At 39.4% G+C, this 26,268-nt stretch overlaps 2 protein-coding genes across 4 annotated transcripts in view; one reads left to right on the top strand and one right to left on the bottom strand.

Annotated features, from left to right (window-relative positions):
* Nucleotides 1-21,654, top strand: part of syn2b (synapsin IIb) — an 81,238-nt gene extending 59,584 nt beyond the window's left edge. The window contains exons 6-13 of the mRNA XM_061727403.1: nt 11,403-11,465; nt 12,554-12,696; nt 13,075-13,149; nt 14,012-14,114; nt 16,629-16,805; nt 16,961-17,027; nt 18,646-19,489; nt 19,725-21,654. Of these exons, the coding sequence (XP_061583387.1) occupies nt 11,403-11,465; nt 12,554-12,696; nt 13,075-13,149; nt 14,012-14,114; nt 16,629-16,805; nt 16,961-17,027; nt 18,646-19,489; nt 19,725-19,881 (1,629 nt within the window). The 3' untranslated portion in view covers nt 19,882-21,654. The remainder of the gene's footprint in view (nt 1-11,402; nt 11,466-12,553; nt 12,697-13,074; nt 13,150-14,011; nt 14,115-16,628; nt 16,806-16,960; nt 17,028-18,645; nt 19,490-19,724) is intronic.
* LOC133448665 (metalloproteinase inhibitor 4-like) lies at nt 1,248-26,268 on the bottom strand. 3 transcript variants are annotated; one of them, XM_061727405.1, is made up of 6 exons: nt 25,921-26,268; nt 10,076-10,380; nt 3,509-3,606; nt 3,055-3,169; nt 2,832-2,956; nt 1,248-2,561 (listed from the first exon to the last, which is right to left on the bottom strand). In XM_061727405.1, the coding sequence occupies exons 2-6, from the start codon at nt 10,212-10,214 to the stop codon at nt 2,364-2,366; spliced, it is 675 nt and encodes a 224-aa protein (XP_061583389.1). In that variant the 5' UTR covers nt 10,215-10,380; nt 25,921-26,268; the 3' UTR covers nt 1,248-2,363. The 3 variants fall into 3 exon arrangements, with proteins under 3 accessions (XP_061583389.1, XP_061583390.1, XP_061583391.1); XM_061727406.1 differs by lacking the exon at nt 25,921-26,268 and adding an exon at nt 10,541-10,605; XM_061727407.1 differs by lacking the exon at nt 25,921-26,268 and adding an exon at nt 10,507-10,525.

Raw genomic sequence — 26,268 nt, 5'->3', positions numbered from 1 at the left:
TCTCCTCCCAGTGGGACATGCCTGAAAGACCTCACACGGGAGGCGTCGAGAAGGCATCTTTACCAGATGCCAGAGCCACGTCCTCCGGCTCCTCCACTGCTACTCCGCATCGGAGGAGCAGCGTTTCTACTCTGAGCCCCTCCCAGTTGATCGAACTTCTCATCCTATCTCTAAGGGAGATGCCCAGAGACATTCCTCCCGTTGTACCTGCGATCGTGTTCTGTCGGTCACTACCCACAGCTCGTGACCATAGGTGAGGGTAGGAATGTAGACTGACTGGTAAATCGAGAGCTCTGTCTTTTGACTCAGCTCCTTCTTCACATTGTTGCAGAGTTGCAGAGATGTCCCGCTCCATCCCGCTCCATCACTCATGAATAACAACCTAAGATACTTGAACTCCTCCACTTGGGGCAGGTATCTTATTCCCGACCCAGATAGGGCACCCCACCCTTTTCTAATTGACGACTATGGTCTTGGATTCCCAGGTGCTGATTCTCATCCCAGCCACATTCGGCTGCTAACTGCTCCAGCAAGCGTTGAGGGCCTTCTGAGGCCACTAAACTAGACCCCCTCTGCTCCTCTGGTGTGCTTAAAAATTCTCTCCATAAACTTAATGAACAAAATCAGTAAAAAAAAAAAACAACAAAGTTATGAAATAGAAAAATAAAATAAATAAAAAATTAAGCTTTAGCAGCTCGGCCACAGGTGTATGTGCTTATTCTGTGAATGTATTTTAATTGTACTTAAATAATTAAGGAGCATGGTATCAACATGAAATATAAGAAATATATACTATATTGTGCTTTCATTAATAAGAGCCTTGTTAAAGTAGTTTTTAAAAAAGCCATCTATCCTGACCTTCCACAGAAGTCTTGTATGGATTTTTGTAACTGACGAATGTAAAAAGAGAGACAATGATACACTTTTCCACTGAGACAATTTATATACAATCTTTTTTGGTACATGGAGATAGAAAACTCTATTTAGACAGCAACAGAGACATAAATACAAACCCAAACATTTCTTTCCGTATAAAACAAGGATGAAATTGTTTAAAACTTCACTAAATCCATACAGTTAATATGCATTATTGTCCTGCCACTGATGAATGATGTAAAAATATACAATTTAAATAGGTAGCATGTTTCTTATGTATCATGCAGATTTCTGTTTTAAATGCAAATATTTCTCTATTGGGAATCACTCTGGTTTTATGCTGCACTATTACTGTAACTATTAACGTTTGATTGCAGGTGATAATTTTAATCTGTACGAATTTAGTGAAGTCGTCCAGAAACAAGACATGGGTCACTCCAGACTCAGGTCTTAATATATTATTATACTGAACGATGGTCTAACTAATCATTACAAATCTGAAGGGAACAATTCAGTTCGACTTTTAAGGGGTTAAAAAAAGTGACCTTTCCCTGTTACATCATTTCCTCTAAGGAGAAGAGGCGTGGCTTCTACGAGTGGCAATGCTGTTGTTAAAGCGCTGGATTAGATTTTTGGCACAGGAAACGACATAGAGCTCATCCAAGGAGACTAAACGTACAAAAAGCACAAGACAATCTCTATGCTATGGGAAAAGATCTGGTTAAAATGTTAAATCCCACTGATGTACAATATTTACAGTCTCACAACTTTGAGATGAAAATGTCAAGATTTACTGTAGATGTCCATGTTGATATGTTATGAACCATGATTCGTTTAAAAATGTCTGACGATGCTTTTTTCTGGAGTTGCTTGGATTCCATCACACAATGTTATCCTTATTTGTACCAAATTAAAGTGACAAATACAAAAAAAACTATCATAAACATAAAAAAGAAGGATAGTTTTACCACCGACTTAATGGGGTTGCATGAAGAGAAAAAAATATATTATTTTTCTCTTCATTTTTCTGCATTTTGTCTGAATTTAATTGATAAATTAAAAAAATAAATAAAAAAAACATTCTTGGCTTTATTAATGAATGCATCTTTGCTTTAGTTTTAGCTCCTAAAAAATTTCCATGGCACTATTGTGTGTTTTCGTGTGCAATTAACTATTATGTGTTATTATGTAAAGGAAATATTTACCAGGGAAAAGTCCAGCAGTGCTCCTGCAGCTGTAGCGGTGCACAATGCACACCTCGCAATGCTACATTGTGGCAAAAGTTATTTTTTATTTATTTCATCTCTCAGGAAATTTACAACTTTCATTTTTACCTAGCTCTGGCAACTTAAACTTTTCCTTCCTGTGTTACATGTAATACCAACTTTGCTAAACAAACGAAAAAACTGTTGGGTTTTTGCTTACTCGAATCTTTGACTGTGACAGATTTTTTCCTCATTTCCTCACAGTGATCTCAGAATAACAGGTCATGGGTCAGCTATGTCCAAGAAGTCTTTCTCAGATGTAAGGCCGACCCTGTACCAGCTGCAGGTGGTGTTCGAGCGGCGGACACAGGCGTACTGCCGAGCCTGCTCCCCATTTAGACTGTTATCCAGAAGCCAGTCCGTCCACAAACACTCGTTCTCTCCTGTCGACGCACACGGCACCGTGTAACAGGTGTTGATCTGACAAGAAAAAAATAATCCATTTATAGTGTATACATCTTATTCGTTGCTGCTAAAGTCGCCTTCCTTGTGTTATGACTAATTGCTTAGCTGGGTGGAGATTAGAAAGGAAAAAATATTAGGAATATGAAGAGGTGTAGAGGGGCAGAGAAAGCAGCTGAGAGGAGTAACTTTGTGTTTTTTTTAATGCAACGCTCATGCAGACTCCTCTGAGACAAGTGTGACAAACACAAATGATGGAAAAGCAGAGAATGATCAGGCTTTACTCACTCTGCATTCACAGCCCATCTGGTATCTGAAATTGAGGTTCTTCTTTTGTGATAGTGATAAGTTGTCCCATGACTCCACCAGGTCGCACTGGCCGATTGAAATCCTGCCGTCGCTCCACATACTCCCTGATCACAGGCATCACAAAAACAGCATTTGATCTTTGATCCAGTTATAACACTGTATAACCAACTGCTTAACAGCGATACATGAAAGTAAACTGTACCTGAGAGCAGATAACCTGCTTTATTGTTGGAGTCCAGCTTGACTCCACACAGTGAGGAGAAGACAGGAGTGTACACGTACTGGATGTCCTTGGCCCTGTCAAAACCTTTGAACATCTGGGTGCAAAAGCATGCAAGGGTAGGAGAAAGGTTTTTAAAGTTTAATAATGAATGAGCTTGGACTAAAGCAAATTTAATCTCCTACATAACAGCAGCAGTGTAAAGCATAACGATGAAAGAGCAAGTGTGTTCCCAAATATTTAACATGAACTCATAAAAGTGCTTGTGGAACTTTTATGTGCCCATATGGTTTTTTTAATGTATTCTTTTTTATTTTTTTTTAATGATGCAGAACCAATTGCCCCTCTGGAGACACAAATAAATGAATTTAGAGTTCAGGGTTTTATTGAACAACTGTAGGATGCTGAACTCTTCGGTGTTGTCCACAGAACTCACCTTGATCATTTTGATCTCATATTGGATCATCTTCATGTATGGTGAGGAGCTGTTGCTAGGTGACACAATCTTTTCTCCAGAGATCTTTGCTCTTATCACTGTTAAAAAAAAAACAGACCAAAGGAAGGGTTGAGATGAGCATTTTTTTTTTAAATTGCAACAATACACAAATGACATATCAGACATATGAAAACATCCTGAATGAGGATATTTCTATGGATGGATGGCTGGATGAACATATAGAAAGATTTGTGTCCCTCCCCTCCCCCCTGTCGCTGTGTCACTCTTCTTCCTCCTCATACTGACAGTGTCGCAGCCTCTCAGTAGTGATACAGGATGTGTCCCTCCTCTCCTCTGGGAGCAAATTCAAAACCCACATGGAATAACAATTAACTCACCACTTGCCTACTCTTCAGCAGCTTTGTATGCCCACATATAGCCTATGCATACACATTTTTTATTATATTGAACTAAAACATAGTATGTAATTCAAGATCTGCAAAATGAAATAAACAAAACGTCCAATATTATTGACTTTATTGCAAAAAAGAGGGAAAAAAACACTTCCTCCTACACCAAATTCATGCAATCTGCAATTTTAAACAACTACATCACTTGTGTTGTTGACGGAGACATTCATTTCATTCTCAGACATTTCTTGCACAGTTATAACACTGCTGTAGCTAAATTAACAAACCCAACAGAGTTAGGATTATAGCTCTCAGGTTAATCTCCACACAGAGAGTCGTTTAAACTTCTTCTACCAGCTTTGTCCAACCATCACTTATTAATCATAACTGAGAACAACAGTTCAAAATCTTTATTACTCTGCATTAGTGGCTTTTTAGCATCTGAATATTAGCATGCACTTTCTACAACTCAAACACAAATATGTTCTAATGATCTTTATGCATAGCACACACCATTTCTGGTACTTGCAGTTCAAGTTTTCACGTGTCTCTTCATGAAGTGAAATCAGTTGGATAATTTCAAGTCGGTACAAAAAGTGCAGGACAGGACACCATCGGTTTATTGTAGATGTTACTGCAGGTGTCTGCTTTTGGTCCTTTTGTTATTCCTATTTTATTCTTTAGAGGTGCAGGCATTGGGGATTTACTCAGGAAGAGAGAGGACAGAAGCTTCAAACAGCCATTTGTTAGAATCCCAGCAAATTTGTGTGACATATACTGTATAGCTTAGATATTTCTGTGCCTTCCATTTGTTGTGTTTTGGATCTCACAAAACTGAAACACATGCGCTTCGTCCTGTTTGTCTGAGTCAAAACTTAACATTGTTATCATACGGTGACCTTCGTTCCCCGGGGCCTGCCTGCTCTGTGTGCGTCATTCATCACAAAATCAGATCTCTACTTGTAACAGGTCATATTACATTCTGAGTTTGAAAGAATGGTTATAAGAGTTTATGCATTTATAAAGCTGTTGTCCATCCTATCACAGCTGTCACTCAGTTAGGCCATGATCACGCTGGCGTTTGTTCAAATTAGCTTCAACTGATTGTTGCCGTCTGTCATTTCAGCCGATAAAATAAACAGACACCAACTAATGTCTTTTTGACATCAGGGACCAATAGGTTTGACTATAAAACCTTTAAAATGCCAGATATGTAATAATATATCATTATTATCCCAGTAATACGTTTTTGGGCAAAAACATAAATGTATATCCCATTTAAATATATTTTGATAATATATGTGTGATTCCCATAATCATATAAATGACCTTGATGTCCAGATCTCTTTGTGTAAAATAAAAAAGCAGACCCACGGACAGATGCACTGATGAGCAAACCATGAAGAGAAGGGGGAACGCAGACAGGCAGGAGTGGATGCAGAAAAACCGTAGACGACAGAGAAAGTATTTAAAAAGTATCAGGTCAGAGCGAACCTCACACACAGCTTAGTAAGCCACCCCTGTGGTTTTTCCTTTTGGCTCATCACGTAACTACAGCTTGGTTTTGTGTGCTGGTAAAAGGGGGAGGAGTTGAGCCTGTTCTGTGAAATCAGCTCAGGGAAAAGTGAGACTTCTTTTGTTTGTTTGTTTTTTGTTGAACACATCGAGATTATAGACTTTGTTTGAAGCATTTAAGTGACATGGAGTGCATTACATTGGCCGGAGCAAGCCAACTGTTTCAGAGGTATTCACTTTATGGAAAATGTCTGGGAACGCAACTGTTTTCGCCAAATTCTCATATATGCTTTGTTTCACGACTACATATTTCAGAGCAAGGGGTTCAAAAGGCCCTAGCATATAGACAACTGCTATAGTTTTTTTTGTTTTTCTTTTTTTTTAAAAGCTCAACTTACCACAAAAAAATAAAAATAAAATAAAAAAAAGGGAGGGGTGACTTGAAAGCGCTTGAAAACACTTGAAAGCGCTTGCAAGCGGTTCAAGCTCACTGATTAATTTTCACATTTGGAAGCACTCAAAATTTCATAATGATTCTAACACAGTCGTCCCCTCCTACATTTTCATAAAGATTTTATCAATTAAATTGTACATGACTTTGATACGCAGAGAGTCAACTCAGCCTCAACTCACTCAGGTATATTCAGCTAGCATAAAATACGTATTTTAGAACAAAGATTATTGCACATTATTGTCTGAAAATGAAAAATGATTAAAAAAAATAACTAAGCATTTGCTGTTGCCTAAATGAAGTTCCAATTGAATCTCTGACCTACACACAGAAGTGTAAAAAATCAAATATGGCTGCTTGGGATGATGCTCATCACCATGGTAACCAGGAGTCAGGAGAAGAAGTTATTGCTTTTGGTGTCATCATATGTGTCTATTCCAAATTGGTGCTGATTTATTGTAATTTGTTGACATTTACATGAAATATGATCACAACACTGATATTCTCACTACATAGACATATCAAACTGTACCAAACATGACTATCATATCTGTTGTTCGGAGCAGCTCTTTGGCTGGACTTCTTACAGACAACAAAAAACATAAAGTAAGTGCTTTGGCATATAAATAGTCCCGGTTAAATCTTTCCTTCTGAGTGGAATAATGGCTCTATTCTGCCTATGAATGGATAGCAACAGACATAACAGTGCTCTGTGTGAGGATCAAACAGTTGGCATTCTGAGGTTTGGCTCGGCTAGTGTTGAAGCTGCTGTTGTTAATTAAGGATTGATAAATCCTTTTTTCAACACCAGAATCGATCGTGGTTTTAATAATTGAGAACCTACTTGTGATCACTGTGCAAAACTGAGAAATGTGGTATGTCTAGGTAGTTTCAAGACAGTGCACTTCAATGAAAATGTCAATAGTACTGCCTCTGCCCCCCATCAACAACCCCCGCCCCCCTATATTGACATTTTTGAAGTGTGCAAGCGAGTCTATCAGCGAGCGATCTTGCACACTTGCAGCTGTGTTGTGCAGAGAAATAAGGACACACACACCTGACGAGTAAGAAGGCTTGTTCAGTTCCTGCAAAAGCTGCATAACCAGAGAGAAATATTGCAAACTTGTACCATGAGAACTGATGTAGTAAGTAACTTCCCCCTCCCATGTGAATCGGGACCCTTGTCATGCTCACAAAGCTAGACTGTCAGTGGGCTTTCACACTGATATGGTTAGTATGCAGACCATCAGACTGAGCCTATAGACATGGAAATGAAGTGGGGAGTGAGAGGGAAAGAAAGAGAGAGAGAGATGGAGTAGGTTGTGTTGGCATGGACTGGCTTCTATCCAGCTAAAAAACACACACACTCTCTCACACACACACACACACACGATGTCAAATACACAAATGTGGCCAGGGAATCTCTCAAGGTTTGTGTGGAGATGGGATATTACTCAGATGTACGGCTTTATTCAGGGAGCTCATCAACTCTGACAGGACTGTCAGGTCAACTTCAGGCCACCACCGGGCCGCACTTTGAAAACAACCAGGACAGTGTATCCACAGAAGCCTGCAAATGAACCGTTTTCCTCTGACTACGAGGTAAATGACAACTTTCTTATTCATGGTCCAGAAAGTTGTGTACTACCTGAAAAGGGACCACTTGCTGTTTTTTGTTGTTGTTTTTTTTCTACAGATGGATTCAAACATTTAAAACCAAAACAGATCCAAGCATGGATGAGAGGAAATAGTACTCAAACACAAAAGCTCCTATGGTCTACACCAACCTCTGCTTACTGTTAAATCCAACATACTGATACCTAAAGAATCTAAATTATCGTAGACATTAGAAACAATAGGTTCGCAATGTCAGATAAAGCAGACTCGTCAGCTCTGATAGAAACTGTCCATTTTACGAGCATATCTTAGTGTTTCCTGTAAACTTGCTAATTATTTTTAGCTTCACAAACTTCTTGAACAGTTTCACACATGCGTTCACACAGAAGGTTTCTGAAACAAGACTGAGGGGGGGGCAATGCTATTCTGGTAATGTACTCGTGTTGATTTCCTGCCACAGCCTTGCATTAAAAAAAAAAGTGTAGTATCTGCAGGAGACGAGACCCCAGCCCATGTGCACTGATTGTGCTTCTACAGCTTGATTGACAGATCAGTTATGAAGCACAGTTAAATGGTTTAGTATGATTTTTTTGAAGTGGTGATTTTTTTCTTTTTTTGGTTCCGGAAATAATCCTATAAAGAATTTAAAGTAAGGAAGACAGGGACTATTATTTTGATATGAAGTGCAATCAGTTACTTATATCAGGGAAAATAATGTAGGTATCTGCCGACAACAACTAGCTGTCAAACCATCTAAAAATGGCTCACTTACATCGTTATATATCCATTTAAAGTTGTTATTGTTTTTTAACACAACATTATTACTGACTGAATTTATCACTGGACTCTTCCCAGTGCAGCGCTGAGGCCCTCTGATCCCAAATGCTCTCATCAAATTATCGTCAACTAACAAAAATCAGTAATTTCACCTAAAACAACGTGAGTTTCAATGTGCCACTTTATGAACCAATGTGTGTTTTTGAGGATTTTAGACATTTGTTCAAATAGACTGCATGAAGCTGCAGTAACTCCAGTGTGATTTAAAGACTTCATTTGAGATAATTTTTTTCAAATTGCTTGAAAAAGCAGCTCCTGTCCTGCTTATTTTTGCACATCCGACCAAGCACAGTAGGATTTGCAAGAAAGGGTGAACTATGACGGTGTGTTTCGGGCTGTTTCAAGGTTTACAAGCTCCACCAAATGATTGCACGTGGTTGCATAATTTAATGAAAAGTTAAGAAAAGCCAGGAAATCAGGACAATCCAAGCAGATGTACCTCCTCATGCCATTCCCCATTAATTCATTTTACTTTGGGTAAATGCATGAATTAGAATATTAGGTGTTTTTATTTTTGCTATGCTTAAAGACAGTTTTACTGTGTCTCAGATCTGAAATGAGAAATTTGAAGTATTAATGGACTGCAATGCTTTAAATTATGACTGCTAAGATATGACCGTTCAAAAGAGGTTTTGTCTTTGTCTTTAAGTCACATAGATACAGCATTCACCAATGAGCTGCATCGCATTATAAAAAGCTTGTTATAACGAAAACAGTGAACCCGAGTCATCAAAATGCATTGGGTTGTTCGGTCACCAATGTAATCTCACATATCCAAGCTAAATTGGGTGAATAAAACTCAACCAACTACTATTAGGTTAAGGACTGGACCATCTAAATATTTTGTTCAGATCGGTGGTTCACAAGAGTCTACTTTCAGTAGGAGAAAAGGGAATATTCATCCAGGACCTCCATCCCATTCAAAAATGGAACATGTCTTGTGTCAAACTCTCTCCTGAAAACATTTCCCCAAACATTTTGCGCCCCACCATCCAGATTGAATTTGTCTTTGTAGCTGGAGATTATTAAAAAAAACAAGCCTGAGCTTTCAGTTTTGCCATTTCAGTTTTTAAGGGCACATTTTAAAAGGCTACAAAAGAGCTGACCCTCTCATCCTGATGGAGGATAGAGACCAATTAGAAATCAAGAGAGAAAAAAGTTCTCTCCCCCTCACTCCCCTGCTGGAGTGTAACCTTTGACAGAAGCACATCCTCCAGCGTTCCCCTCTCTGGAGCCAAGTACTCAAAGTCAAAGCAGAGTGTTGGTTTTGGCCTGTGTTTAAAAAAGAAAGACTGGATGAAGAACTGGATAGTAAGGGGGGGTGAACGTTGGACAGGGAGACAGGTTCGCAGTCTGACACACAGACAGATAGAAAGTAGGTCATGATGATTCCTTTTCTTCCCATTTTTATTTTTAGGGTTTGTTTTTAAGCGATTGAGAGGGGAAATATGCAGAGATTTTATAAACAGAGATAGCAAGTATGTAGTGGTTCCTATCAGCATTAGAGATAACCAACATCATTTTTTTTAAAACAGATGTAAAAATGAATATGCCCTTTGTAAAGTGTCCAAGTGTCCAATTATTTTACTCTGTGCACTAGGACCTCTCACCTCACCCTCCACTCCATCCATACATCAAATTAAATTGTTCAGTGTGCAAATTCACAAGTTAATTAGCAAAAGCAGAGGGAGGTTCAGTCCTCCTGCAGCAGGAACATATATTTGATGCATAACTCACCGATCTCAGCGCTGCAGAAGAGCTGCTGTGGGTGTGCTGGGTGGCAGCTACATCCTTCCACGACTTCCTCCATGCCTGCACCAAGCAAGAGGAGCGTCCAGAGCCCCAGACGCACGCACACCTCCTGGGACACGGCCATGATGGCTCTGGCTACCTCTGACTGCGCCGCCACTTGATGAACGCTCTTCTGATCCCGTTAAGTTTCCTGGGAAGCGAGTCAGGCCGACAGACAGCAAAGGGGGAGTGTGGCGGAGAAGACAGCGGGGTCGAAGTGGTATGATGAGCTCCGCTGAGCTGAGAGGCAGCTGTGGATAGAAATGTTTTCATAAGTTTAAATTACACCTCTGAATTCAAGCTGCAGCAAATAAGTTGAGTTGAAAGGCTGCTGCTGCTGCTGCTGCTGCTGCTCTCTTTTCTCTTCTTTCTCTCACCCCCTCTCTGTGGACAACACCCAGAGAGACTTACAATAGTTGGATCTCCTCACTCTCTGGTCCTGAATGCTGAGAGGGTCGCACACAGGGAGTCTCTTATGTGCTCAACAATTTAGGGACAGCCTTCTCAAATGCAGAATTTAAAAAAAAGAAAAGAAAAGAAAAATTCCATCCTTTGCGTCCTCTTCTGCCCTCTTTTGAAGCCCTCTGTCTCCTCTCCTCCAATGGACGGACACAAGTTTAATTCGCTATTAGAGTCAAATTTGCTCTGGAATTGTGCCTTATTACCTAATTTAGGCTTAGATTTCATATAATTTGGGTCCACAATAATAAATCTAATACCATATTCTTTGATTTTTCTTTTCTTAAAAAAAAAACAGATGTCGGATGAGTTGCTGTAAAATTTATGAAGATACTACTTTTTCTTCATAGGATGAGTTGCAGTAACTTGATCCATCTAAATGCCAGTTTAGTGAACTCCAAAACGAATGACTTTCCTTATTTCTCTCACTCAAACTTCATGTACAGTAAACAATGCTAAACTAACATGTATTTGAGCAAAACACCGTACCTGAAAATATAACCGTTGACACGCTGAGAATATTTCCATCATGTTTAAAAATTATAATAATCAAGTGAATTGTCATTATGAGTCTTTGTTTATATATTTTTTTAAATATTTTTTGTGTGAAATTTTCTGATGGTTTAGGCCTTTACTACCTGTTGTTTTCAGTTTTATTTTTCTCTTTTTCGTTGAGTTACCTAAACTCAAATGCACTGCAAACACAGCCGCTCTTCTCTGCAGGGTTTTTCCACTGTGTTGTTATGAACAGTAGCCGCTGACATTTTGTGCCAGTCATTATTACTCACCCTTTATGTGTCCTTTTGTTTTGCAGATTACTACACCAAGTTTCCCAGTAGTGGTGAAGATCGGACACGCCCACTCAGGAATGGGAAAGGTACTGTACTGTTGATTCCCTCCCAGTAAAATGATGTGTTATTCGTTTTCCAAACTACCGACTACATGAAGATATATTTATTCATTTTTGGAATAACTGCTCTTTGTTTACCAAAGTCTAAAATGATGGATGGATACATTAAAAGTTTAATATTACAAAAGTTACTGACATTGAACGTCCGTACATGCAGACAGAAGATAAATGGGTCAATAAATAAGATAAATCAATACATTTTGTCCCGTCTTTTTTCATTCACTTCCAGTCTGCTCTCATTGTACTGCTGACTGCCAGTTGTGTTCATTTCTGGGTGAAATGACATTGAAGGGGTCCAGAATTGATCTGCACTTCATCATTCTCCTTAAGTCCTCAACCGGAAATTGAGTTATTTTCATTTAAACTTAAGTTCGACCCAGTGTGTGTGGTTTTAAAACCTAAACATTGGATTAAGTCCAGATGGCACCACTTTAAGCAAATCTGCTTATAGCTCTGCATTTTATACATTACTTAAGCTGAACTTAAATAGCAGATCGTTGTAGGTTTTAAGAATTGTGCTTTTGTTTTAATATAATAATAATAATAAACTTTATTTATATAGCACCTTTCCTGTCATAGAATGCAACTCAAAGTGCTTTACATGTCAAGAGAAGATAAGCAAAGCAAGCAAATAAAAACAAAGCAGCTTTAAGACAGTGAAAAACAATATAGCAAACAGAATAAAACCAGCAATAAAAGCAATAGCAAAGAGTAAAAAGAGTAAAAGAGTAAAACAGGCACGGCAGTAAGCATAAATGGGGTCACACACAGGTAAGAACAAACCTTTAAAATTCAACTAAAAGCAAGAGTAAAAAGGTGGGTCTTGAGCTGTGCTTTAAATATGTCAACTGAGGATGCCTGTCTAAGGTGCACTGGAAGTTTTGTTATGTTTTGTTTCCAACTCACAAGTACAGACGGACAGCCTTATTCATTGTCCTTTGTCCTGTTCTGCAGGAGCCCGAAAAAGACAAACCAAATTCTGCTTGTAATATTGTTCAGGTCTTAACCCCCATCATAGTTATTTTAAACATGAACATGTGCTCCTTTTCTTCTAGGTCAAGGTAGATAATGTGAGCGACTTCCAGGACATTGCGAGTGTGGTGGCCATCACTCAGACCTACTGTACTACGGAGCCATTTGTAGATGCCAAGTATGACATCAGGGTCCAGAAAATCGGCACCGACTACAAAGCCTACATGTATGTTTGTGTCCTTGTTTATCTGGTTTTTCATGAAGTGCTTGCATTTCTACATGTGTTTATCTGTGCAGGGCTTTGAAATCTGAATTGTTAAGAGCAACTACATCAGGGTTGTTTTAGAGAGCAACTAGCAATCGGAAATGAAAGGTCTGTAGTGGCAATATTTGATTACCTTCAAACAAAGCCAATTTCAACTGGGCCATGTATCGATATCCTAAACCGCTTGATTGCCTGCCACTACTTGTCTTTTGCTGAAGCCACAACCTTCCTGCTGCAAGGATGTTTTCAAGAGTTTTCTCTTAATTAACTGTATTGAACATTTCTAAAGTGAAAAGGTAGTGTATAATAATTTAACGGCCAATTGGCTTTCTTTTCCAGGCGAACATCCATCTCTGGTAATTGGAAGAGCAACACTGGATCTGCCATGTTGGAACAAGTAGCCATGACTGACAAGTGAGCGCTGCTTCCACATTAGCGATGCTCCAGCTCCCCTGGTGTCTCACATGCTGCTCCTGTTTTGTTACGTCACAGTTGGTCATAAAGCCCTCGCATAGCCGATTCGTTCAGCTAAAAACCAGGTCACAAACACAGAGACGTTTGAAATTCAGCTGTTGTCTTTGCTGGCCTGATGCAGGACTGTGCTTGTTTTTTTTTAATTATTTTAATTCTCTTATTGTCGAAGATAAGAGATTTAACTGAGCTGGTGTGACAGATTTATGTTGAAATAGCCTTTTTTTTTTAAAACACTGTGCGTATTTTGACCTGTCACTTCAGGGGGAAAGCATGGACATAATGTGCTTTGCAGTTGCTTCTCCAATTTGTGTAAGAGATGCTGAAGAAATAGTTCAGAGCTCATCAAAAGTAGTTATATTATATTTAACTCTGATTATTGGTTTGTGGGACAGACTTAATTAATGTATTTATTTTAAAACCTTCTAAAACACACACAAGCCACCATAAGCCCTAAAAGAATGAGCAGGTTTTACCACTTTTCTGTGAATTCAGTCTTGAGCACCATAATTTGACAACTACAGTATTAAGAAAATACTTTCAGATGTGAACACAAAGAGAAAAATAAAAGAGTATCTACCTTGGTGCAGCGCTGTTGGTGAGAATTGATCTGTTTTTGATTGTTTACAGTTTGCACTCTCCCTGACAGTCAAATCAACCTTGAACTAACAAAGATCTGCACTATAAATATCAGTTGCACTCATTTATAATGCCGCAGTGATGCAAATCAATATTTTTTGATAAATTCAACAAAATCTGAGTTGGTTTTCTTTTTCTCACCAAAATGTTCTCCTCTGTGTGACAGGTATAAACAGTGGGTTGATACCTGCGCAGAGATCTTTGGAGGGCTGGATATCTGTGCTGTCAAAGCCATCTGTGGCAAGGACGGAAACGACTACATTACAGAGGTGAGACTAAATCGTGAGGATGCAGAAGACGAGAGGATTTTCAGTAGGTCAAGCTGCTAGCGAGGTGGTGAGCTTTCACAGTTTCAGAGTGCTTATTCACTCCTGGCTTTTGTCTGGAAACATTCAACACTCTGACAGCCTGTAGGAGGTTGGTTGTGCAAGAGCGGTTTATGTGTCTGGCCTGATTTAAGCTTCTGGGGCATTACGTCGTGGGCTTATTGCCCACATATTTCCAAATTTGTTTTACGTGCCATTTTATGTGACTGTATTTCTCATCAAACGGCTGAGTAAGCTTTGCTGTCTATATTTATCTGTCCATTATCTTTCAGCATTTTGTTCTCTTTCTTTAATGTTGACATGATATTTCCCTTAGTGGTTGTGAATAAGACAGAAAGATGAATAGTGTATTTCCTTTTTCTCTTTATGCAAACCCTCTAAATTGCCAAACCCCAGCCATCAACAGAGAAAGTAATAGTAAATAGAACAGTTACATGAGAAGTCTCACAGCAAGAAGGTCCTGGGTTCAATTCCCGCCGGGGACGCTGTGGGCGCTGAATGCGTGTTAAGTTCCCCCATGACTTCAGCGCACACACCCTGGGTGGGGTTGGAGAAAAGGCCTTTCTGTGTGGAGTTTGCATGTTCTCCCCGTGTTCCCTTGGGTAGCTAATGTGAGCTACCCTCACAAAAACATGCAACAGCCCTGGGCTATACATGCCCCCTCTGGCGCCAGATGGGGTGGGAGGATCTGGCCGGAATAACGTGATCCTTCCACGCGCTACGTCTGGCCGGAGAAGCCCCACCCTGTCTGGTGAAAAGATACGGCCTGCTCACTCCTCAGGTTAAGGAGGAGACCTGAGCTCAGTGGGGCCCTCCCGGGGTTGGTAGAGGATGGCAATGCCTAGGACTGTAGCTTAGGTAGGAACACTGGGTGATATAATGGGGGAAAAAATCGGGAAAATTTTTTTTTAAAGAAGTTTAAATATATGCAATTATTCATTGTGATACTGTGATTTAGGGAAAATGTCCATTTGATAGGAAGGACCTTCAACGATCTGATGGCATGACTGGACCAAACTGGAGGTTCAGTGCCTCAAGGTTCTTAAAGGGCAGACTAACAAAGTAAACAGTCGAGTGGTCAACACCGAAGCTATGAAATTAACAGCTTCACAAAATTATAGTTGAACTTGGTATCTGTGTTTATAGCAGAGACTACTTTGGTGCCGTGAGTTATTGAGTGGATTTCTCCAACTGATGTTGCAGCTTTACAAGACCTGGTATCTAACTTACTCTTACTAAGTGTTGTAGAGAAAGCTGCTTCTCTTGACCGTAAGTACCAACCACCCCATAATTTGGGCCAACTCGTGGTAAACGCTGAGTCAAGTCTTCATCAAAATCTGGTAGCTGGCCATAATTAACTGGGACAAAATGTAGGCGGTCATTCTGGGAATATGACTGAAGACGCGTTGTTCTTTAACAGCCATTAAACAAGCTCGTATTTAGACGTGAACTGGCAGTTAAATGTGACAGATAAATCCAGTGGTGGTGGAGCCAGTGTGGAGAGGGGTGCACGCTTGGATCGAACCATGAAACCACATGGATAAACTAATCTGATGGAGAAAAATAGCTTTTCTTTTTTTAAAGTCAACCGTTTTGACGGGTAGCTGAAGAGATGAGGTAATGCGAAAGAAAATTCATGATTACAAAGTCTAAAACATGAGAGGTGGAAGGAGGGGATTATACAGGAGCCACGATGGCACCTACAACCAGTCACTGTATTATAAGACGTGTTTCAAAACAACCTAATTAAACTCCCAACTGTCAGAAAAGTGTTTGAGTTAATGAAATTTGAAAGAGTTTTAAAAAACAATCTGCCAGTATAGTCACCTCCTCTGATACATGTTTTATTCTTATATTGATGTAAGAACTTCAATCAGGTATTTCTGCATAAATTAGAAAGGATATAATAATAATAATAATAATAATAATAATAATAATAATAATAATAATAATAATAATAATAATAATAATAATAATAATAATAATAATAATAATAATAATAATAATAATAATAATACATAGCAACAGAACTGGAACTCTGCATCTTGGGTTTACTGTTTATCCCATCCATCCATCATGTTCTTCTTCCTATGAGGACTTAGTTCTCTTAGTTGCTCTTTATATTTTCCAAAATCAGCACCAACAAGAAGTGCAGTGCATCATATTTTTTTTCACTTACCATGAAGTGGAAGAAAGTAATGTAAATGGCCAGAACTTCATTGCGGCTGACACCACACGGTACCAAACTAGCAAATAAAATAATAAACTACCATGTTTTTAAGCCTAAAAAGCCTTCCAATATAAACCCACCCTCCTAAATTTCAACCACAAATCTGACTGTAAAAGAAGAACTCTGTAAGTACAGTGGGTTGTTGATTATTGTTGTGTCTAACGTCCTCGTGTGACTTGACTGTATCTTATATTAAAAAGCTTTCCTCATGCGTTTCCTGTGTCCAGGTTGTGGGCTCATCTATGGAGCTGATTGGTGATCACCAGGTAGAGGACCGCCAGCTAATTGCAGAGGTGGTTGTGGTGCAGATGAACCAACTGTCGGCTGTCAGGTCATCCAGTGCCTCCCGCTCACCGGCCCGCTCCCCTCAAAGCCAGAAACCAACCACCGTACAGCCTCAGCAGGTGACAGCAGCGCGAACTGCAACATGATCGCTTCACTGCTCGTAGCATTAGGATTTTATTTATTCATGTGCACTTTCTCCAGATGGATAAGGACTGCTGACACATCCATGTCTTTCTTTCTCTTTTCTTTAATACTCCTGCCTCCTGGACTTCAGAGCGCTGCCCTTAAGGAGGGACTGGCAGATCCTAACAGGACTTCAGGCCAACGCCCCCAACCCCAAGGTTGTCTGAATACTGTTTATTATAAAAGTACTGAAGGACAAAGCATGTTCATGAAATGCTGGCAGAATAAGTGCTTGAAATAATTTCCTTTTTGTCACAAGGACAATAAACTCACTGGGAAAAGTTTAGTATTAGTTACAATTGGGACTGTGGCATCGCCTTTATAGTTTAAGGGATTTATGAAGATAGTGTGATTTATGTTTCCATGTTAGTTCACACAGAGGTCATCTTATTTTATATATATTTTATGGTATATTTTATAGATATATTAGTTGCATTGTGTGTCAAAGTGTGCAAAAGCAATTGTTATTGATTTAATTAAAACTAGAATTAATGTTCTACAGTACCTAAGATAACCTTTGAGTTAAGTTAGTGACGGTTGGGCCATCTATCAATTTTTCTGAGTGAATACTGAATTCATTTTCATTATCTTAGATTTTTGCATATTGTTTTGGTTGTTTATCAAACACATATTCTCTTTTTCCCACCATAAAACCTCAAAGCCCCTTTTGGGATGTAAAGAGTGTTGCAAACAGCTGTTTGAGGCCCTCATTATTTGTACATGCATTGTCACAATTCTGTCTTATAATATGTGAGATAATGTGAAAAATTGCTTTATATGATACACAATACATATTTTTTCTTTGTCCCTGTAAAACAACGAAGACAAAGAAAAAACATTCCGAAAGATTGAAGAAGAATAAGCACCTTTTATCTTTATCTGTATAAGCATTATAGCTGATATGTCATTACCAAACACGTTAATTTATAACACAACTTTATAACACGTACTCAACTGCAAACTATAATACGTCATTATGAAACTAAAAACATGATTTTTCACAAACTCATGTATAATTCATAAAATGTGTCTAAGTAAATACCGTCTGTGTCACCCTTCACAAATTATGTTTGTTAAAATGATAATTTATTTGGATTGTACGCACCGTGAGTCACGCACAACCATTAGGATGCTTTATGACTCATGACCTTTGAGCTACCTGACCGTATAATGACTCTCTGAGGGCCTCTGGGATGAAGATAAATGAAGGTTTTGTTATGAACTAGTAATTTATCTCACCAGAAGATCCTCCCTGTCCAGTCACTGCTTACAACATGCCTGTGTTACCTCTTTATTCTTTACTGCTGCCCTTTTTCAAGTCCATATTCTCTCTCATCTCCTTTTATTGTTTCCTTTCTTTTTTCATCATCTCCAGATCTTTCTCCTCTGTCGTTCCCCGTTTCAGTCAGCACACTTCTCATGATTGTACAGGTTTTTGTCCATATAAAAGCTACTTTGGGGACGCTCTTTCCTCTTAAATGCCGATCTGCCACCATCTGCTGGTCATTATAGAGCGGGCATTCAGATTCTGCCATGGCCCAGTCCTCTCTGACTTGCACAGGATTTTGAACAATATGAGAGGTCATTAAGTCAAGAGGCATGTTTATGCTGTGCATCATGTTAAATACGCCCAGTTTCCTGACTGCTGCGCTCAAACAAGAGGGACTAATTATGCTTATTTATTTCCTGCATAAAGGGTTTAAACATTGAATTATGTGTTATGCAACTGTTAAAGGGTTTAATATAATATAACTATCCTGTCTCTCAACACATTAGGTGCACCACTGAAATCGCAAAGCGTCGACGTATCAGCAGAATCAGCCAGAAGAGCTTCTGAATCAGTACCAAAGCCCAGCCAGGTCCAGAAACCAAGTTCCGGTCCGACTCAGAGACCAAGCCCCGTCCAGAAGGCGGCTTCAGTGACAAGGCCTCCAGTGCAGAGACCTCCTCCAATGACAAGAGCACCATCCGTTGCAAAGTCAGCCCCAGATTCTACTTCTAGTTCAGCCCCAGCCAAAGCTTTACCATCATCCCCAGCTAAAGCAGCAGCGGCTGCGACCCCAGGATCTCCTTCCACCAAAGTAGCAGCAGCAGCAGTAGCTCCAGCTCCTGGCTCCCCTCCAGCTCCAGCCTCTGCTCCAGCTCCAGCCTCTGCTCCAGCTCCAGCCTCTCCCCCCGCCTCTGCTGCCACTACAGAGCAGCCTAAACCCCAGCCTCAGGGCTCTCCCTCTGCAGCACCTGGCAAACCAAAAGATCTGCCACCGAAGCCTACACCACCTGCAAAGCCTATCCCGCCCATGCGCAGAAATTCCAGGCCACAACTCCAGCCAAAGCCACAAACCCCACCTCCTCCAAAAGCTTCGCCTAAACCTCAGCCGGCCGCCCAGTCTCAAGCACCCACCCAAGCTTCAGACACTGCTTCGGCCCCTGAGCCAACACAGATTAATTCTCCAGCAAAAGCCAGCCAGTCCCCACCTAAGGTCCAGTCTCCAGCTAATGCTCAGCCAGCCTCTCCTTCCCAGAACCCTGAGCCTGCTCCAGCTGAAGCAGCAGCTGCACCTGCTGAGGCCCAGGATCCTGTGGAGGACCAGCCCCAGCAGAAGACCCATCCTCTGCTGAAGTAGGAGCCACATTATCAATCCACTGTTGTACATGCATTTTACTAGGCTGTACGGTGTCATTAGGATGTAAAAGAACCGTATAATATTGTGTTTTGAAAGGATCTCTGCTCCTTACTTGCATCCTCATTCTTTTAATTAATATCCACTTGTCTTTTCCCTTCATTTTTCCTCCTCTAACCTATAATCCCTCCCCTTTGTTCTCTTCCTTACCTTTCCTGCCCGTTCACTTCCCAGTAAGTCCCAGTCTCTGACCAATGCCTTCAACGCCTTCAGTGATTCCTCTTTCTTCCGTGGGGTCCAAAGCTCCGGCTCTGGCGATGGCCAAGAAGAGGCAAAGGCGGAGACCATTCGCAACCTTCGAAAGTCTTTCGCCAGCCTTTTTTCTGACTAGATGCAACTAAACCATACTTCTGCCCCTAATTGATGCTGGCCCGCCATTTACCAGTGGCCAATGTCTTGACTGACATTAAATGTGAAACCAGTCTGAGATTGAAGTTTGTGTGTTAATTGTACTGTATTCCCCTGCGTCCTAAACCTCTTTCAGCTTCCCTGTGTGAGTAACGGTGACGCCTGCTGCGTACGGTGTTCTTTGGAAGAGTAATCCATTTGAAGGAGTTACCCTATTGAATATATGACAGAATATATAATACTTGAGCAGATTAGAGAATATCTTTATTTTTTTTTTCCAGAGGATATTTAATGATCATTTTCAAAAGGTCAGTGGAAAATATAGCATTCCAAATTACAGGTGGCATGTAAATAAGGTATATATACATAGTATATAGATATATACATATCTAACTACAAAGGGAAATAAGCCAATTAAAGAAAAAAAATCCAGCACTACTTTTTAATTAGCTTTTTTCAATGATATAACTCTTTCACTAAGTTGCTGGATTCATACAAACGCACACTAATTAGATCAATGATGGTTATCCCAACAATGAATCAGTGAGCGAAGAAAAGAAAAAGGAAAGAAAAATCATCTTTGAAGGGTTTGTTCCTAAGTGACTCCGGCTATCTTGCCTCTGGTCCCTGACGACTGACCACCGGGCTCATCCCCGCCTCCCCCTTTTCGTCATAAAAGCCTTGAAGTTAATTGTTTAGTGAGAGAGTTTGGAATTAAATGTATATTCATCTGTGGTCACTAGTTGTGCATGGCTCTTCCAAGTGTCTCGTGTCACTTTTGGAACAGATGGGAACTGTATCAGTGTTGAGTTTTGTCCTCTGTTGCCTCTCTCTTCTCTCTAGATGTTGTAGCCTTATCGTGACCGTTTTTCGATACACAGCTGCGTTCGTGTGGCTGTGCAGACCTGGGTCGATCTCAACCTGGAATGTATTCATTTACTTTGAAGCATTTGAATTAAGATGACCATTGCGGACAAAACTGATTGTAATTGTTTTGGGGCAGATTGCTGTGGGGACTAAGTCAGTTTTAGGCAGTGAATGAATGCATTTCAAACTGTAACTCATGTCTGTAGCTGTGACTGGTGAATCCTTGTTTCATCTCTGTGTAGAGCTCTCTGTAGAACTACGGTATTGTAATTTGTTGATTATTCTCATGAAAAGACATTGAGACAGTAGTGCAATAACACCTCGACATGACTGTTGAGCACTGTCACTCTATCATAAATATAAATATGATCATATATACAGCATTTGTGGATCTCTTGAATATCTTATTCCTACAATCCTTTTAAGATTCCTTTCGATGGTGGCTTTCCAGGTTGCGCTTAATGTGCATACAGCAGTGGTGTGTTAGATTAATATGATAGGTGGAAGTGTTGGGATTTGGATTTGTCATCGGTCTTATTTTTACAGATTGAGGGAATTTAATGCAACCTGGAATATAAATTCTTGATTTTAAGACACAATAGTGTCTCTCCAAAAAGAGTCAAACCTTCAACACAAGTCCTTTATATCAACCTTTCTGCTTATCCATCTCCAGTGCTATGTTGAAAATAAATTACAGCATATTGTATTTGTATATGTGTCATCCCAGAAGTTTATTTTTTTGTAATATATATATATATTGATTTATTTATTTTTGAAGCTCCATATTTATGGTAAAGTACATATAGTTTGTTTTGTATCGTGTCTTTATTTGTAATCCAGTACTGCTTTGCATGATCTGGTGACTTAATGTTTACATTTTTTTTCTGTAGAGATAAAAATCAATAAAGATGTGGTCCATTCATTAAACTGATTGAGAGACAATGTGCTTTTTACAACTTCACATCATTTTCACAGTCTTTGTTGGTGGTGGTGCGAAAGAGTCAACATGAAAATGTTATAGAATTGTGTCATGAGAAAGTTTATGCTAAAGACATCTACAGCCATTTCTAATTATTTAATTATCTCTTTCTTTAGTACCTCAAAGTACATCACCCAGGAAAGTAATCCATTGACTAATGTTCCTGGCCTCGTGGTCAATATCTTTGAGACATCACTAAACTCAGAGGTTTGTATTGTCTTTTGTCAAAGGAACATTAAGTCCTTTCATTTTGGGTAAGGTTGACAGTGTCTCAGAATACGCTTTGATTAACTATGCTGATAGGTGATTAAAGGAGTGCAAAGGAGGTGCACGATTTTTTCAAGCAAACAACTGCAGGAAAATTTCATTTAACCTGATTTAAATAGTGTTGCTCCATTCTTCTTAAAAGTATTTAAAAACTGCAATTGTAATGTTTCCCCAGCAGATGGCACTACACACACGCACGCACAGTATTTAGTGTGCGTATATATAAATATAATAATAATAATAATAATAATAATAATAATACATTTTATTTATAACGCACTTTATATTTAGTAATCTCAAATTGCTACAGAGCAGAAAAATAAAACAGACTTTTTTTTTTAAATACTTAAAAGCAGCATTTAAAATAAATATTTAGCTATAAGCTTTCTTAAAAAGATGAGTTTTCAGGTCAAGTTTAAAAGCCTCTGCAGTCTGTGGGGCCCACAGATGGTTGGGAAGGCCGTTCCACAGCCTCGGAGCTGCAGAGGACAAGGCCCGATCGCCCATAGTGCGGAGCTTGGTTCTGGGAACTTTAAGGGTGTTTTTGGATGCATATTTACACACACACACACACACACACACACACACACACACACACACACACACACACACACACACACACACACACATATATATATATGTGACAAGTGTGTCAATGTGTGTAGGATGATCAACTGTCCCAAATGCAAATGTAATATTCATAATGACGTCAATCATTGTTTTCAATCCAAGACACAAGAGTGACACGGTCAATTACTGTAACTCATAGGTATAGAGACATTCAAATACATTAAATACTACACTCAATGTGAATAATGGGGAAACAGCGTTGATCTGGCTTCATGGTCTATGAGGTGTTCATTCTGCAGAGGTCTGTGGGAACCATCACACCGCTCAGTGGAACATGGATGTGGGGGATTAAAGCATTAAACCATGTCAGACTTTGTAAATGTTGGTTATTTTGGGTGCTCAGTCTGACCTGGTGGAGATTACTGGACTCAGAGACATACTTGATGGGCATGAAGCAGGTAAGTAAACTTCATGATTTTATGATAAATCAAGGCATTGTTGTACATTTCCTAATGTTAGACATTGCTACAATGTCCATTTTAAACATATTTTATCTCGCTTTAGTAAATCTGAGCAGGTTGCTACACTCACCGACCCGTGAAATGACATCTTTCCAGCGTAATAATAATTACAGTGTCATGACAGTGTAGGAGAGCCCTGCGAAGATACACAAGCACTTTGATGATGAACAATGTCAAATGCCAGAGAGCTGGTCCGCTGGGACTTAACTGTATAAACAATTTGAATTTACTGCTTCATTTTGTTTATTGCAGCAAAAATCTCAAGGGCGTCGTTGTTGTTGTTTTTTTTTTCTTTCTTTCTTTTTCACTCAGCACAAAGTAATTCTGCATGGGGCGAACGCTGCGAAAGCATGTGGGAAAGATAAAGACAGACAACTGGCAGCACAGTGGAAACAAACTTGTTTACCTTCATTTAAATGATTCTGCCTTTAAAGCTATTCTCTAAACAAACTGGACCGCAACTTCCTAAGACAATGAAGAGTCGGATTGTGTCTTTTTTGTGTTATAACACTTTAAATCTTTCTTTGATCTCTGAGAAGTAACACTGTATGGTATCCGTTCACACTTTAAGTTTGGTTTTGACGATGAATCTTTTGAATGTCTTGTTTATTTTTTTTTCTCAAGAAACACTTAAGTTTATCAAATAGTCCGTGGTAAATCCATACTATACTATACTACACACATACTAGCTAAATAACTAGATATATAAACAAACTGGGGGACATATTTTTCATAATGAGCTGAACATTTAGTTGTGAAAGCATGTTTTTACCAGGTTGCCGTGCTGCTTGTTGCACTTTTACCACAGGAAGTTGAAAACCAAATCTAACTAGAATCTATCAGCTTGTCGGTTGCAGGACTCAAGTGATGCCACATTTCTACCAAAACATTCTCCGCTCATCTTAAATGAGTGGGGCAAATGTTGGGGATATTCATTTGTCACCCTAAGAAAAGTAACTTCTGTCTACTCTTACTGAGACATTAGCGTCAATGGAACATCTTCAGATAATGACGTTTAATTTCAAGTGGGCTTAAAACACACACATATATAAGGTATAAAGCCCCTTAAATCAATAACAAATTCTTCAGCGATTAAATAATAAGCTGACTTTCAGTAGTTTATTCTCCAGATGAACGGTCGGCTTCAATTTAAACGTGTCACCGTTCATTTGAAAATAAGGACACCAATGGAGGGTTTCAGCAGGCTGTTTCTGATAACTTAGAATACTTCCTATTGAAACATTCAAATGGACGATTTACAGTAATCCTCTATCAAATTATCCATCCATTTTTATTGACATGTCACATGTCAGCTATTTTGAAACCTGGCCTGTGTTGTAAAAGGTCTGACTAAAGACTCCCATTAGTCATCATTGGTTAACAACTCGACTAAGACGAGGTCAATCCAAGAAGTCAGTCCGCGAAAGACAAAAAAAGCAGAAAGCATTTCCAATCAAATAAATCTGTTTTAAAACAACTAATTTAAGCCTCTTGCAGGAAAGTGAATGAGATGGCGAAACATTTTGGAAAGTATCCAAAAAAAAAGATGTTAGGATTTATCTAGAAAAAGACATCGCCAAATCAGGAAATCCCATATAGTACAATGTCATAACTTTATTGGCTACGGAAAATATATTCTACCTCCCCATAAATGTCAAACTTTGCATTCATCGTGTATGCGTAAAAAAATATATTACATATAGCTGATAAAAATGTTCATTTATTTGTTTTTACTCTCATGTGTTACCAACTTTCACATGTGTCTATTGGATTTTAAAAATACTAGCTCAGCTCAAAGGATTGAAAAGGGGATTGCTTTGTTATGAAAGTTAGAATTTAAGGTAGCAAAAGAAAGGTCACCATATAGCACATGTCACATCGAGTTTATTTGACACATGAAAAACCAAAATGTTAAAAACGAGACAGACTGCAGAACTATTTCTCGTCGAGGAGCAATACTGAGAAAAAAAAGAAAAAAAACTGTTTAAGATTTCCTCAAAGTGACCCCCGTGATGAGGGTTGAGCTGCTGGTAAGTTCCCTTTCAACACCTGGCAGTAATACAACACTTTGTTTTCTAGTTTGTTAATAGAACACCTTTCATCTTGAAGCTTTCTTTTACCAAAAGATGGGAGACTAATTAACTACCTGACGCTACAACCTACTAGTCTACACTGCAAAAACTCAAAATCTTACCAGGAATATTTGTCTTATTTCTAGTTAAAATGTCTCATTTTTAGTCAAAAAATTCTCATTACACTTAAAACAAGAGTCATTACCAGAAAAATAACTTGTTATTTGACAATTTCCACCTGTTTCAAGTAAATTTTCACTTGAAATAAGTAGAAAAATCTGCCAGTGGGACAAGATTTATCTTCTCATTACAAGCAAAAAAATCTTGTTCCACTGGCAGATTTTTCTACTTATTTTAAGAAAATCTACTTGAAACAGGGGAAAATTGTTGTTTTTTCCAGTGATGAGTCTTGTTTTAAGTGTAATGAGATTTTTTTGACTAAAAATGAGACATTTTAACTAGAAATAAGACAAATATTCTTGTTAAGATTTTGAGTTTTTGCAGTGTATCTCACCTAATTAGTTCTCTTAACAGCTCTGGAGGTTAGGAGGTGACTCTTAAAGCCTGAATTATGGTTCCGCGTTAAAGAGACGCGCACCGTACGCCGTAGTCTTTGCGTTGGTGTAACGCGGAACCATAAATCAGCCTTTAAAAACGACGAGCTATTCCTGTAATTAAGTTGAAGAAATAACAATAAAATAAACAAACTAAATAGCAACAACGTTTTAATACGATCTTTACATTACCTGTCTCAATTATGCCGGATAAGCAACTGAGTAAAATCCCCTTTAAGTGTACAATGAAGTAAATCCGAGGGTAATTTGATGCCGTTGCGTGTGTCCGTGTGTTGCCGGAGGGAGGAGAGAGAGGCAGGCATGCACCGGCCCCGGCAGGGCTGAGCTCAGACCTCCAGCTCAGACCTCCAGCCACGCTCCTGTCCGACCGCACTGTGCCGACAACCGCGGTCCACGGAGCTCACCAGGCCGGTCACAGCCGAGGAAGCAGTTCCAGCTTCAAGACTTTGCAACACGGGCTCCGTCTGCTCTGCGGTTCAGCGCGCTGTTCAGGTCAGACTCCACCGCCTCACTGCGCTG

This window comes from Cololabis saira, chromosome 8 (assembly GCF_033807715.1).
Source record: "Cololabis saira isolate AMF1-May2022 chromosome 8, fColSai1.1, whole genome shotgun sequence".
Taxonomy (NCBI): domain Eukaryota; kingdom Metazoa; phylum Chordata; class Actinopteri; order Beloniformes; family Belonidae; genus Cololabis; species Cololabis saira.
The sequence above is the reverse complement of the archived record's forward strand: the minus strand, read 5'-3'. Positions and strand labels throughout refer to the sequence as shown.